The sequence below is a fragment of the Dipodomys spectabilis genome, unplaced genomic scaffold (assembly GCF_019054845.1).
Source record: "Dipodomys spectabilis isolate Male_0828 unplaced genomic scaffold, ASM1905484v1 ptg000002l, whole genome shotgun sequence".
Taxonomy (NCBI): Eukaryota; Metazoa; Chordata; class Mammalia; order Rodentia; family Heteromyidae; genus Dipodomys; species Dipodomys spectabilis.
The window spans coordinates 33,877,498-33,892,115 of NW_024870679.1; the positions used below are offsets into that span (position 1 = coordinate 33,877,498).

Here is a 14,618-nt window from a genome sequence, read left to right on the forward strand (position 1 = left end):
AATTCCATTCAAGCCAACAAAAATACATAGGATGCTCTCATGTGCCAGGTTCTAAGGTGCTAAGGACAAGGTATTCTGTCAGACTGAATTGTTTTGACTTGTCTCTCAACACCAAAACAATAGAGGCAAACAAGCAATGTGACAAGGACATATTTTCACTCATTTATTTCAAGACACTTAATGATGTGTTTGTTTCATGTTGACTTTTGCATGCATTGCTTTGTTCATCTTACCTGAAGAATCTTATCACCAGGCTGCAGTAGGTTGGATGCTGGCCCATCAGGCTGAACCCTAGTAACAAAGATACCCTATAGGTCAGAAGTAACAGAGGTTAGGATTCTATTACCAACAACTAGGCCCACTTAATATATTCAACAGTGAATACATTAATTTCAGCTTGCACATATGAGCTTATAGATTATTATAGTACTTTAATTAAAACATTGCTTCCTAAGTCAAGATTAAGAAAAGCAGTAAATTGCCTTGCAATAGAAAATTTCATCTTGTTTTCCAAAATTGATCTCATAGCACATTCATAAACAATTCTCTCTTAAATCATTTGAAATAGGATGGTGAATCATCTTTTGTGTAAGTTCTGATTTTATCTTATTATTTCAATTAAAATGTTTCATATTATAATTAAATACATAGTCCAAATGAAATGTTGTAGGAGATAGATGCAATGCTCATTTTAAAACTTTACTTGAAGTTGACTTTTCTGGTGGCCTTTCTAAAGCCTTTTCCTTCCTTCCTTCCTTCCTTCCTTCCTTCCTTCCTTCCTTCCTTCCTTCCTTCCTTCCTTTTCCTTTTCTCTTTTTCCTTTTTTTTTGGGTCCGGTCATGGGGCCTGAACTCTGGGCCTGGGCGCTGTCCCTCAGCTCTTCAGCTCAAGGCTAACGCTCTACCACTTGAGCCACAGCGCCACTTCTGGCTTTTTTCTTTTTGCTTATGTGGTGCTGAGGAATCGAACATAGGGCCTCATGCATGCAAGGCAAGCGCTCTACCACCGAGCCACCTTCCCACCTCTCTCTCTCTCTCTCTTTCTTTCTTTCTTTCCTTCCTTCCTTCTCTCTCTCTTTCTCTCTTTCTTTCTTTCTTTCTTTCCTTCTCTTTCTTTCTTTCCTTCCTTCCTTCCTTCCTTCCTTCCTTCCTTCCTTCCTTCCTTCCTTCCTTCCTTCCTTCCTTCCTTCCTTCTTTCTTTCTTTCTTTCTTTCTTTCTTTCTTTCTTTCTTTCTTTCTTTCTTTCTTTCTTTCTTTCTTTCTTTCTCGGTCTTGGGGTCTGAACTCTGGCCCTGGGTGCTGTCTCTGAGCTCTTCAGCTCTACCACTTAAGCCACAGTGCCACTTCCAGCTTTTTTCTGCTTATGTAGCTCTGAGGAATCGAACCCAGGGCCTCATGCATGAAAGGCAAGCACTTTACTACCGAGCCACCTTCTCAGCCCAATCTTTATTATTTCTTTTCAATCAAAAAATATCATTCATTACAAAACTGCTACTTCTATAGCTTCCTTTCTTCTCCTATACCTTACTGCTACAGCAGTGAAACTAGCAATCAGAAGTGGTGCATTCAATGATGGTTTGTGGCATCTTTCTATCTCCTTTTTTGTGTCTTATTGCTATTATAAAGGTGTTGTACATAGGGTTACAGTTACATAAACCAGGTAATGCATACATTTCTTTTCAGACAATGTCACCCCTTTCCTTTGCACTCTCCCAGTTTTTCCCTCGCATCCACAAGTATAATTCTATCCATCTTGTAACTATTATGGGCTGAACTCTGGGACTCACACTTGACTCAGCCTCTTATGCTCATAGCTGATGCTCTATCCCTTGAGCCATGCTTCCTCTTAGATCTTTTTGCTGGTTTGTTAGAGTCTACTGGGGATGGCTTCCAATCTTGATTCTTGGGTCCTATCCACTTGAGTAGCTAGGATTAAAATGTCAGCCATTGGCACCAAGGAATTTCATTGTATTTATGTATATAAATACTACTATATGGAGGAGATGGCCTGAATCTCAGCCCATGATGGATACTTATGAGAAATATGAAAAAATTACACTGCTTTGGAAAAGCTTATTACAATGTGCTTCTCTTTAAACAACTCACTTTATTATGAGACTTCAAAGGATACTTTGGCACTGGTGACAGAATTTGGTGGGAAATCATCAGATTCTTTGTATTATAAAGATTAGAATAATGATGGTGTCTTACTTTTTGTGATAAGCAATGTCCTATTTTTTTTCAGGCCACAGTAAGTCATCTTGTATGTACCAAAAAACCTATTCACTAAAGTTACAACAAAATCAACCTGCCCAAGTAAGAGGAAATCTTAGCTATTATTTATTCCAATGGCATACTATGTATTAGTTTTCTATTGTTGCTGTAACAAAGTAATTGTTTAGGACTTCAGAAACTTACTATTCTACAGTGCTGGAATTCCTGTGTACCAGCACAGGCATCATCGGGGCAAAAATAGATGTTGGCAGGGTGGCATTCTTTGAATGGATTTTCTTGGGAGAGCATCCATTTCTCTTGGTTCCCTAGCTTTTAGAAATGTCCATAGTCCTTGGTTTGTAGTCTTCTCCTCCTCCCCCTCCTCCTCCTCCTCCTCCTTCTCCTCTTCCTCCTCCTCCTCCTCTTCCTCCAACCACTCTCTCTCCAACCACTTCTCTTTTGCCATGTCTCCTCTATTTCTAAGTAACCTATGTTGTTACTTTGGGCCCATCTGGCCTATACAGAATTACCTTCTAATTTCAAAGTGTGTCACCTCATCATCTCTGCCACGTTCTCTTTGGAATGTCATATATTCATTCCTTCTTGGAATTAAGGATGTGTCCATATATTGGGGGCCTCTTTGTTTTTTTTTTTTTGTTTTTTTTTTTTACTGTCTATTGTACTATAGATATACCAGTAATAGGCAGCTTAACTTTTGTATGACTGTCTCCGTTAGTAGAATGAATACTAAAATGGCACATTATAATTGTCTTAAGTAAATGAACACATATAGAATTCTTAGAGCAGTCACAGTAAATGATATTTAGTAATGGTCAATAAGTACTATTATAACAGAGTTGGAGAGTTTGGATCTCATTCAATGTCTTTGATCACAAAGCTTTCACTGAGAATTTCAGTGTCCAATGGTATCAGAGTTATTGGCAAGAGATTATTTGTCTTTTCCTTTCAGTGGCCTACATTGAAAAGATAACATTAACATCTCCTATTTTGGGCAGAAGTAGAAAGAGGGCTGAAAAGTCCTTCCTGCCTCATCTGTGGTTTTCTTGTAATGGGTCTGTAGAGAAAGAGTCCACAGTGGCTTGGGTACTCATCTTGAAGTAATTCTAATTGTTCTTAATAATGTTTAGAACGACTTCTTTAGGCTCTTCCACATAAGACCGGGTTCTTCATAGTAACAGCCTCTAGAATCGTCTCTGGTTCATAGTTGATGGCATCACTGAATGTGTTTTGCTCTGCCTCTCACCTCACAAACAGCTTCCTTAGTGGTTTATGTCCAATGAGCTCCCCCAGTATCATCTCTAGAAGCATCTCAGAGCAACATCATTGTGGGTATTATTAAGTCTTTTCAAAAGACTATAAATCATTGCTTTCCTCAGACACCAATATCTGGATGTGATTAAGATCAACATAGAATCTGTGGAGTGTGAGAGTCAGGAGAGAACACACCCATAACTGTGTACCAAAGCTAACCTAGCAGGGCAGACTGGATGCTCTACCCAGGCCTTGTTCCTTTCTTATATTTATGTCTCACTTAAAACTGGTTTGTATTCAAGTATCCATAAAAAGTTTTGCTTTTCACAAGTAGTTTTGAGTTGAGGTGATTTCTCACCGTGTTAAGATCTGCCCCTGTCTTACGGCTACCTACACCTCTACACCTCTGGACAGACACCAAGGACTGAAAGTCTATGAGGCTAGCACTTACCATTCTAAGTTTAGCAGAGAAAGGAACTTTATATGGTTTTTTAATGATGAAGGTGAACGACTGTGACAGTGTCAGCTATTGTAAATGTAGACACCAAAATAGAACTTGTCTTAGGGGACCTGTGACTTGAATTTGTGAAATATGCTTTTCTGTAAAATTCCAAAAAGTCTTAGCACTAACTGATGCTAAGAAATTGGTTTCTAGGAAGGCTATAACTCAAGTAAAAATAATAGACTCCTACAATTCAGAACATATTAAATTCTTCAGAACACAGATTATATGCTTCCAAATAATTATGAAAATTACAAAGTGTTTCTAGAGAAAAAAAGTAATTCGTAAAAATAGCAGACAGTCATGTATTCAAAAATTTTTAAGGGGTCAAGCACCAGTGACTCATGCTTGTAATCCTAGCTACTCAGGATGCTGAGATCTGAAGATGGCAGTTTGAATCTAGCCCAGAGCCTCCTTGTGCTCAAGGCTAGTGCTCTGCCTCCAATGAACTGCTCAAAAACTGAAAGTGGTGCTGGGGCTCAAGTGGTCGAACACTAGCTTTGAGCACAAGGAGGCTCAGGGACAGTGCCACAGACCCTGGGTTCAAGCCCCATAAGTGACAAAAAAAAAAAAAAAAGAAGACCTAAAAACTTCTAAAGGGCTATTTTTGTTTTCAGAAATGTTATAAATATTAACATTATTTATAAAGTAGATAGCATTAGTACTTAGCTATATTATAGCTAATTACTGTGGCAACATTAAATATGTAAAATAAATGATTCTTACTTATTTTCTGCAATTGTTAGGAAACTTTAGGCACATTGAAACTATTGTTATTGTTTTTCTCCCTTAATAAAGGGTATGGCTTATTGCTGTTTGACAAATTTTAAGCTTTCAAAAGTTTTCTACCTTTGCCACTGAGGAATTTATATACCTCAAGAGAAGAGATTTAGAAGCTAAATGAAAGAGCAATTAGAAGGTAAGTAAGAGAGGAAGTTAGAGAAGGAAGGAGAAGGGGAAGGAAACGAAAGAGAAAGAGATTGTCAGGTGAATATAATGCTTCCATGTAGTGCAGAATTTTAGCCTACAGATTAACGAAGTATAAATCCATAAATGATAAATGTAATTGCTTTAGTGACCTGGGGAATTTGAGACTGAGATACTGATGAAAATTTCTACAACTGGCCAAATCCTTAAAAGTATAACAAAAATATTATGTACTGATGTTTAAAGAATTTCAAACTCAACTCACTATCATAAAGAAAATGTTAAAATGTTATAAAATTTGTTAAAATTATTAATAATGAACTAGAACAAGAAGAATATTAGCAGAAGCACATAGAAATGACTATCAGTTCACAAAAATCATAGAGGCAATATAATAGAATAGTATATTCTATGGAATACCTATTGTTTGGCCTTTGGAGTTGCAACATTCTTTTAAATCATTCTAAAAGTTTCTTTTATAAAATCCAAACAACAGCCGGGCACTGGTGGCTCACGTCTGTCATCCTAGCTACTCAGGAGGCTGAGATCTAAGGATTGTAGTTCAAAGCCAGACCAGGCAGGAAAGTCCTTGAGACTCTTATCTCCAATAAACCATTAGAGAAACTGGATGTGATGCTGTGGCTCAAGTGGTAGAGCTCTTGCCGTGAGCTGAAAAGCTGAGGGACAGCACCCAGGCCCAGAGTTCAAGCCCTATGACAAAAAAATAAAAAAGCCAAACAAAACAAAACAGTCTTCAAAATACAAGTCTTCTGACTAGTAAAAACCAAGACCCCCTCAAAGCAATATATTCCCTTTGATTCTTTTTTTTGGTGGTGGTGGTGGTGGGGGGGTCCGGTCGTGGGGCCTGAACTCTGGGTCTGGGCACTGTCCCTCAGCTCTTCAGCTCAAGGCTAGCACCCTAGCGCTTGAGCCACAGCGCTACTTCCGGCTTTTTTCTTTTTGCTTATGTGGTGCTGAGGAATTGAACCCAGGGCCTCAGGCATGCAAGGCAAGCACTCTACCACTGAGCCACTTTCTCAGCCCCTCTCTTTGGTTCTTATATTGCTTTTAGAAGGAGACAAACTACCAAATAGAATATTTAGAAAAATAGTTATGATGTTGTATATTATAGTCTATTTTCATTTGGAGAATTAGAATATCAGGACTAGAATTATGCCTGGTTTGGGTTATTTTATAATGATGTTAAAAGTTTATTAATTGTCCCAGATTTCCCACTAGTATCTGACAATTAAACATCTCTGGATTGATTATGTGTAAGGATTGAAAGCATGTTTGCATTTTCTTCATTTCTTGATGAAACTCTAGCTTAAAAGTAATTTTTTTTTTGTTTTGTTGATCATGGGGCTTGAACTCTGGGTCTGGGGCCTGTCCCTCTGGTCTTCAGCTCAAGGTGAGTGCTCTACCACTTGAGCCACAGCTCTACTTTTGGTTTTCTGGTGGTTAATTGAAGTCTCATGGACTTGTCTGCCCAGGCTGGCTTTCAACCATGATCCTCAGATCTCAGCCTCCTGAGTAGCTAGGAAAAGTAATTTTATTTTACTAAATTTCCATGTCTTGTTTTAAAAAGCAAATAATCATTTCCTTTATTTACTGTCTTTGAAGATTTTTGGCCATTCAGGGGAAAAGGAAAGATACTTTCCACCTAATTTTATCTTATAAGTCTTTGAGCCTGTATATACTATGAAACTCAACTCATAGCTGACTGATCTTTTCAGAGCCCCTAACTGACTTTTTTGTTTAGCTTCAAAAGTAGCATACAAGAGTAGAAACAATGAAAAAACAGAAGCAGGTAACTATGTTCTTTTTCCTAGCTGGTTCTAAAATAGTTGTGGCAATCAGGTTTCTGATTATTATCCCTGCAGGGTCCTCAAAGATCCTCCCTCACTATATACTCCATTTCAAAATCATAAATTGAAAAATGATACATTCATTCAAAGGAGTTTTGCATCCATGATAAAATGGGTTTGGTTTTTTTTTGGGGGTGGATGGAGAAGTTAGAAAGTGTTTTGTTACAAGAGCTATTCAAAAAATGATCCCAGAATATTTAATATGGCAAATATTGTATAGTTAGATCATGCTAGAAGAAATGCTAGTAGAGAAATCAGGAAGTCAAAACATCCAGGACAAGGGTTACATGACACTATAGTTGCAAATTCCTGATATAGTGATGGATAAAGTGGCTCATCTTGGGCCATGGTTCAGCAGCAAGTGAAGGGGGGAAAATGAAAAAAAAAACAGTCTTCATTTTTCTATGATTTAAAAATTTATAGTACACAGCTTGTGTGTGTGTGTGTGTGTGTGTGTGTGTGTGTGTTGGTCCTGGAGGTTGACTCTCTACCTGGGTGCTATTCCTGAGCACTTTTGCTCAAGGATAGTGCTCTACCACTTGAGCCACAGCTCCACTTCTGGCTTTTTTTTTTGTTGTTGTTGTTAGTTAATTGGACATACGAGTCTTACAAATTTTCTTGCCTGGTCTGCCTTTGAATGATGATTCAAAGATATCAGTCTCCTGATTAGCTAGGATTTCAGGCTGGAGCCATCAGTGTCCAGCAGTACTCAGTTTTATAATAGACATTTTCATATATAGCATGTAGACATCTTAAGCTGTATAGATTAAAGTAGAAAGAACATTGTATCTGAGACTGAGGATATATTGCAAGGAGGACAATTATGTGAGCACAGTAATAGTCTTGTGACCTCACCGTGCTGATGAACTAAGGGGAAGCAGCTCATACTTAGCAGAACCAGCAGAAGGTTCCTACAATGTTTCCTTCCTTACATCCTTTCGTTACTCTCCAGTTATGGCCCAGAGACGGACACCTTCAAGGAACTGAAGTCATCCTTGGTTTTGGTGCAATTCATATTTAATCACACTCATCATAGGTCTTTCTTGCAGTCAAGGAATAATATGATTATCACACTTGAGTCTTCCACTAAATTAATCATTGTAAGACAAGATAGAAAGATGTGCTGCCAAACAGGGAATAGAAGGAGCATAGAACACATATTTTTTTTAACTCTCTCACTAAACAGAAGTCTCAGTATGCTGACATAAAGAAGCAAATGAATAAAAATAATATATGACTTTTCTTTAACCCCTTTGAGTCTGACATTAAGAAGTTGTTTATTTCTTCTTCATGATTGTTCTCAAGGGTTAAATGAAAATCCTCTGGTATGAGGAGGTTATTTGTGCAGGATGATGGGGTTTAATTAATAAGTTTTTGACTATACTTTGGAAAATGAAATTAGTTTCTAAGACAATGTATAATTGCACTAATTACATTGTTAAGACAATGGTAAACTAAACCTAAGCATATATGTATATATATAATCTGATACCTTATAACCTATATAGTAATCTTAAACAATTATGACTATTTAATGTAATTTAATTTATCTTTAAAATTTTTATATATTATATACATATATATGACTATAAAATTTAAAAATATATATTTAGAATAACACATTGCATGCCAATCTTTTGATCTAACTTTCCATTGTTCTAGATCCTCATGTTGCCTAGTGGTTAGTCTTTCCTAGAAATCTATTCTCGTGTGTTAGTTAGTGGTTTTTCTGAAACTGGTTTCAAAGGATCTCAGGGACAGACGTGGTCTGAATTTTCAGGATGAGAATAATCTATTTGAGATCTCATAATTTCTTCACACATCTAAAGAGAAAGAATGGCTGGGTAAAAGTGATGTGTTTATTTTATACTTACAGATCGCACTGAAGTTCACACATGTATCTCTTTTAACCTGTTTTTTTTCTTCCAGAGAACAACTTTGGAAGTATAATGGGAGAAAAGTAGGTGACATGCTATTTTATATTTGTATCTTAATATGTTACTTGGATAAAAAATGTGAAACAATACTGCTGTTAGCAAAGATTTGACACCTCTTGCTATTTATTTATTTTTAGTTCTAGTAACTTGGTTTCATATTTTCATAAATTTCTAATCTTTTAAGCAAGAAATCAGAAATATTATGCATTCTTGAAATAATGTTCCACTTAAACATTCAGTAACTTTGCAAATGAAATGTTTAATATTCACATTCTTTCCCAAGATTCAATTGACTATGGATAATTGTCTTTGGTGGGCCTGTCAATTCTTTTAAGTAATCACAGAAGACATTATTTACAAACTAACTTTAAAGTGCTTAGATATTTTGACTGAAGTTTGACATTTTCCCAATGAGTAAAAATGAAGTTGAAAAACAAGTCATTAAATAATTTCCTGTTCTATGGAAGTGGTGCTGTGGCTCAAGTGGTAGAGCACTGTCTTGAGCTGAAGAGCTGAGGGGACAGTGCCCAGGCCCAGAGTTCAAGATCCATGGCCACCACCACCACCAACAAATCATTTCCTGCTCTAATTTTTCCCCTTGCTTATGTTGTTCCCTGATAAATAGATAAAATGTTGCAGTAGCTAGGATATAAATAATATATAACTAGCAATTATATATAGCTAGCCATCCAGCTATATTAGTTTTCTCAATTGTAATCACTTTCTAAATATATTGTTGAAATTAAAGGTATTAAAGGTCACATTTAAATTTTAAAAGGTGCTTTTTTAGTTTTTTTTTTTACATATATGCCTTTGTGATAATTTCCTAGGAAACTTTTTTTTTTTTTTGAGATAGCATCTTGAAAACTTTTCTAAACCCAAAATGCCTGCCAATATGCTTGTTTTGAATAGTTGTTCATTTGGTTTCCTAGGCCCAAATTCATGTCTTGCTTAAATTGTAATGTGTTGATACAGACATGTTTTAATTGGTTAGAACTATTAAGCCTTTTTTAAAAAAAGCTTTAATAATTGGTCATACCAGGAGGAGTCCTATTAATAGCAAGTTGTAAAGGTTACGTTTTGATATGGTTTCTCAATAGGTTTAGGATTTAATTTCAGGATTTTTCCAAACTACTGAAACAAGAAAGACTGTTTTCAAACAATCAAGTGGCATTTGAAACCTCAAATTATGTGACTAAGATGTAGCTGAGGTAGTATGTTATAAAATAAACTGTGCTTAAAATTATTTTTAAAAATCCAAATTTATATATGAAATAAGAGCTATTTTAATTCCTCCTAAATTTAATCCAGAGTGTAGTTTACCAGCAATATGTCTATTTTTTATTCTGAATGTTATTTTCACATAATTCATAGATATCCCAAATTAACTTGTATTGCATAGTCACTTTCAGTGGACAAATACACAAATTACATCGTGTTTAAAATTAATTTAGAAAATTTAAAAGTAATCTAGATGCAAGATGCTGATTATAGGCATGGGCTTGGAATCTGAGCACTTCAGGAGAATGAGTAGCACAGTTCAAAGCCAGCCTAGGAAGAAAACTCTTCAAGGCTCCATTTCCAATAAATGAGCAAAATTCAGGACTGTAAGCATGGGTCAGGTGGTAGAGCACCTACCTTGAGAAAGAAAGCTTAACCTGAGTTGAAGCCCCAGTGTGGGCAAAAAAAATCATAAATTATATTTGCTCAGTTGTTATGCAAAGAGGGGAAAATGCTTAGGGTATCTTAATACTTGGTGTGAGAAGTTCTATGTGATTACTATTTCACTTTTTTAGAAAAATATTTCCATGAAAAAGATCTGACAGGAAATAGACACATTATATACCTTTTACATAGGTTTAAAGTACATCTTCTGCATACCTTTATTTATGGGCCACTTAATGTTTCAAGTTTAAGCAAAACTGGAAAATTATTTTAGTGCAGTTTTGAACTGGCCCTTGGCACAAATACCAACAAGTATTGGCCTTGCTGGGTTAAAGTGTCAAATAGATGTTTTATATCTGCCTATCTAACTCTCCTCTCTTAATATTAATCATGTAAGACATTTTATTTGGTGTAATATCTGTGTTAACACAAAGGAAAATATCTTTTGTTTTCTAGGGGTAGAAAATAGGATTAAAAGAGTTTAACTCTCATTGAATGTTGGGCATGTGGAAACAGTAATAGTGATATAAATAAGCTACAATATTTCTGAAATTTGAGGATACTGCTTTAGGGCATATTGGTGATTTTATTTTACATTTTGTATGCTTTCAGTATTCTTCATACAGCTTAGAACTTCATTGGAGTCATTGGGAAATTAAATAATGTGAATTTATTTCTCCTTTTATTTCTGTGGTTACATTCAGACTGCCCAACCTAGTGCAAACACAAGTGGGCTCTCTGATTTCTTTTGAATGTAGGAGTTTATGACAAATCATGAAGAACAAGTGAGTCTTCGGCTGGATCCATTGTCTCACTATGTGTATTTTCTATTGTCAAATCCTTTACAGGTTGGCTGGATCTATAATACAGATTCCATTGTGATCCCATGATTGGGTGATTATTTATGGACTGTTCAGTTCAGTATCTTTATGGCATATTAGGGGAAGGAGCTGCAATTCTTTAAAAATAACTTTAAAATCCAGGCACTGAGTCTTCCTTTCTTCAAATGGAGCAAGGAAGGATATCAGTCCCTGAATGATGAGTTTTGAATGCATCATTAAAAGCTCTTTCAGTCGCACAGTCTTGGATTGTGTTACCAAATTCTGCAACAACATGCTATCAGTCATCTATTAATCTAGTTTCCTCTTTCCAACTACATTCCATGGAAATTATCCTGGTAAATGCCTTGAATTTTGCAGCCATGAGTGACTATTTTATGGGTGTTTTAATACAAAGAAAATGTTGCAGCTTGCTCCACTGGCAAAATTGCATCTGCAGTACCTTACACTACATGTTATGTAATTACTTAGCAACTCACTCTGTGCAGTAGGCACCTAATTATCTAGGTTTAATAGAGAATACATGCTGACTCCCAAGGACTTGTTGAAGCAAATATGTGGACTATGACTAATTAGAGGGCTTTGCAATACTTTCAATATTAGAATATCATATTAGTCTCAACTCTACAGGGTATAAATTTATCATGTAACTCTTCTGTTAAGTGGCATTTGTGGACAGAGGCATGCATTATCGAGTTTATTAAGAGAAAAGGATTTAGAGTCAGATCAATTTGCTTTCAAATCTTGTCTGCCACAGATAAGCTAAATGACCTTGGGCAAGTTAATTAACCCTGCTGGGACTTAGTAGAGTGGGGAATATAATGGTATGATCAACTAACAGAAGTTGTTAAGAAGATTACATAAGGTCATAGGAATAAAGAGCCTAATACAGTACCTAGCATGTTGTAAATAATAAAAGACTACTGTTTTGCATTGCATTATGAACAGGTTGGGTCAAAATCTTTCATATCGCACAGAATCTTGCAAGTCATGTTTTTGCAGTGGAACAAGCCACCTAATGGCTCTATCCACGTCACTGAGAGAGCAGAGGCAAGCATCACACAGGGGTTTTCCATGCAGTGTTCTACTACTTTTGTTTCCAAGTAATTTTCCTTTGGTGATGAATTGTAAAATAGTGATCTCTATGGTGAGGGAATCGTTTTATTCATCTACTGAATATTCTTCTGACAATATCCACTGGAGGATTAATTGCTCTATTCCTTTATCCTAGAAGAGGCCATGTTTGATTAAGACTACTTGGTTGTTGGATGTGTATACAGATATAAATTCCCCAGGTTTGGTCTAAATAGTCAGGCTTAACCCTGAACCTAGGGCCTAACTTTTGGACTGCCCTTAGTGTTTTTCAACATTCACCTCACACTCTCCCAAGATTTAGAGCATGGCTTCTGTCAGGCTGAACAAGAGCTCACGTTTGCCCAATTCCTACTCTCAACCTTTTGGAATGACTCCCTCAGGCTTTCCCAAACTGGCTGTATCAGTTTGGATGCTCTTTCATGTGTGTCCTTCCCACTAACTGAAGTAGCAGTTGCAATAACAATAAGGAATAGACTAGAATATATTAATTTATTGCTTTCTTGTTGAAAGTTCATGATGCCTCCAAGACATCCCGATGTTTGGGAGATAAGTAAAGGTAGGTGTAGGCACTGCTTTTTACTCTAAGTTTATTTAATCATTAAAAGAATGAGACACTAGGGCTAGAGAAACAAAAGTGGATTTCTAAGACCTTAATCTGTTTCCTTGTGAACAGGCTAAATTCTTATCTAAATTGTCAAAGCCAATGTCTTGAGATGCTTCGAACACTGTTAACTAAGTATCTAACGTGTGTCATAAGGTAAATAATATTGAGATTGTTCTGTAGATTTGGAATCAATTTTGAAAATAGAGAATCATTTTTATGCCATGAAGTGGTTTTGACTATACTCAATTAAATCTTTTAGTGGAGACATGATATACCTCAGTTCTATATGTATTAAATTTAAACAAAAAATCAAATAATAAAATCACATGCACAGTTTAGTATCAATAGTCATCCAAATGACCAATGAAAAATTAAATTCATGTTTTATTTATTTATTTTTGTTGGTTGTAGGGCTTGAACTCAGAGTCAGGGAACTGTCCCCAAGCCTCTTTGTGCTCAAGGCAAGCGCTCTACCACCTGAGCCACATTGCCATTTCCTAAGTTCATATTTTAAAGTGCTCATATTGATCATAGTGGAAGGATAATACACAGTGATTTGAAAACCTCAGAATAGCAGTTCAAAATAGAAGAAATACAGCTGTATTGCATTCAACTATTCAGCAATTTCTTAATCTTTAATTTAAAAATATTATCGCTTCCTAAAACAGAGGGAAAATTTATATGCTGGTGACAAAGGAGAGAGAAACATGTTTCTTGAATTTCAATCATCTTTAAAGTGATCAGGTTACTTAGTTTTCCTTTGAAAGAATTTATAGGAGGCCTGTAAAACCAGAGCCCCAAACAGAAGTCAAGATAAATGAAATATTTTGACTTGGAGGTTTAAAAAGTATCACATATGGAACTGGGAAGGTGGCTCAGTGGTAGAGTGCTTGCCTTGCATGCATGAGGCCCTGGGTTTGATTCCTCAGCACCACATAAGCAAAAAGAAAAAAAGCCAGAAGTGGTGCTGTAGCTCAAGTGGTAGAGCGCTAGCATTGAGCTGAAGATTTGAGGGACAGTGCCCAGGCCCAGAGTTCAGCCCCATAACAGGACCCCCCCCCCCAAAAAAAAAGTATCACATGTTTCTGATAATTTTTTATTTGGCAATACTAGGATTTGAACACATTTGCTAGGCAGGTGCTCTAGCACTTGAGTCATGATCATCAGCCTATTTCTGATAATTTTGAACTTTAATATTTTTTGTCTTGGGTCTATGAATAATTTATTAAAATTAAGCAAGTAAGCTTGTCCCCCATGACTCATGTCTGTAATCCTAGCTACTCAGGAGGCTGAGATCTGAGAATTGCCATTCAAAGACAGCCCAGATAGAGAAGACCATGAGACTTTTATCTTCAATTAACTACAAAATGCACAAGTAGTAGAGTGCTAGCCTTCAGAACAAAAGCTCAGGAACAGCACTAAGGTCCTGAGTTCAAGTGCCAAAACCAGCCAAAAAAAATTAAATAGTTAGTCAATTTAACCATCAATTATTTTAATTCTGATAAACCCATGCTTATTCTCAACATCATTTCAAATGTGAATGAAATAGATGTACAAATGTTTATAAATGGTATTCCCCTAATTATTCAGGGCTGTGTCATGCACAGTTCTTATATAGGAACAGCTGCTCCAGTCTATTGACCAAAAGAGCCCACATCTATGATTGCTGGAGATCTTCATCTTGTTCCTTTCTTCC

General features: G+C 36.3%; 1 protein-coding gene and 1 long non-coding RNA gene across 2 annotated transcripts in view; one reads left to right on the top strand and one right to left on the bottom strand.

The window, feature by feature from the left end:
* LOC122106848 overlaps positions 1-14,618 on the top strand; it is a 105,109-nt gene that overhangs the window by 16,135 nt on the left and 74,356 nt on the right. The gene's annotated exons all lie outside the window — the stretch shown is intronic.
* Positions 1-14,618, bottom strand: part of Lrrc7 (leucine rich repeat containing 7) — a 294,553-nt gene that overhangs the window by 11,892 nt on the left and 268,043 nt on the right. The window contains exon 24 of the mRNA XM_042678371.1: positions 234-308. Within this exon, the coding sequence (XP_042534305.1) occupies positions 234-308 (75 nt within the window). The remainder of the gene's footprint in view (positions 1-233; positions 309-14,618) is intronic.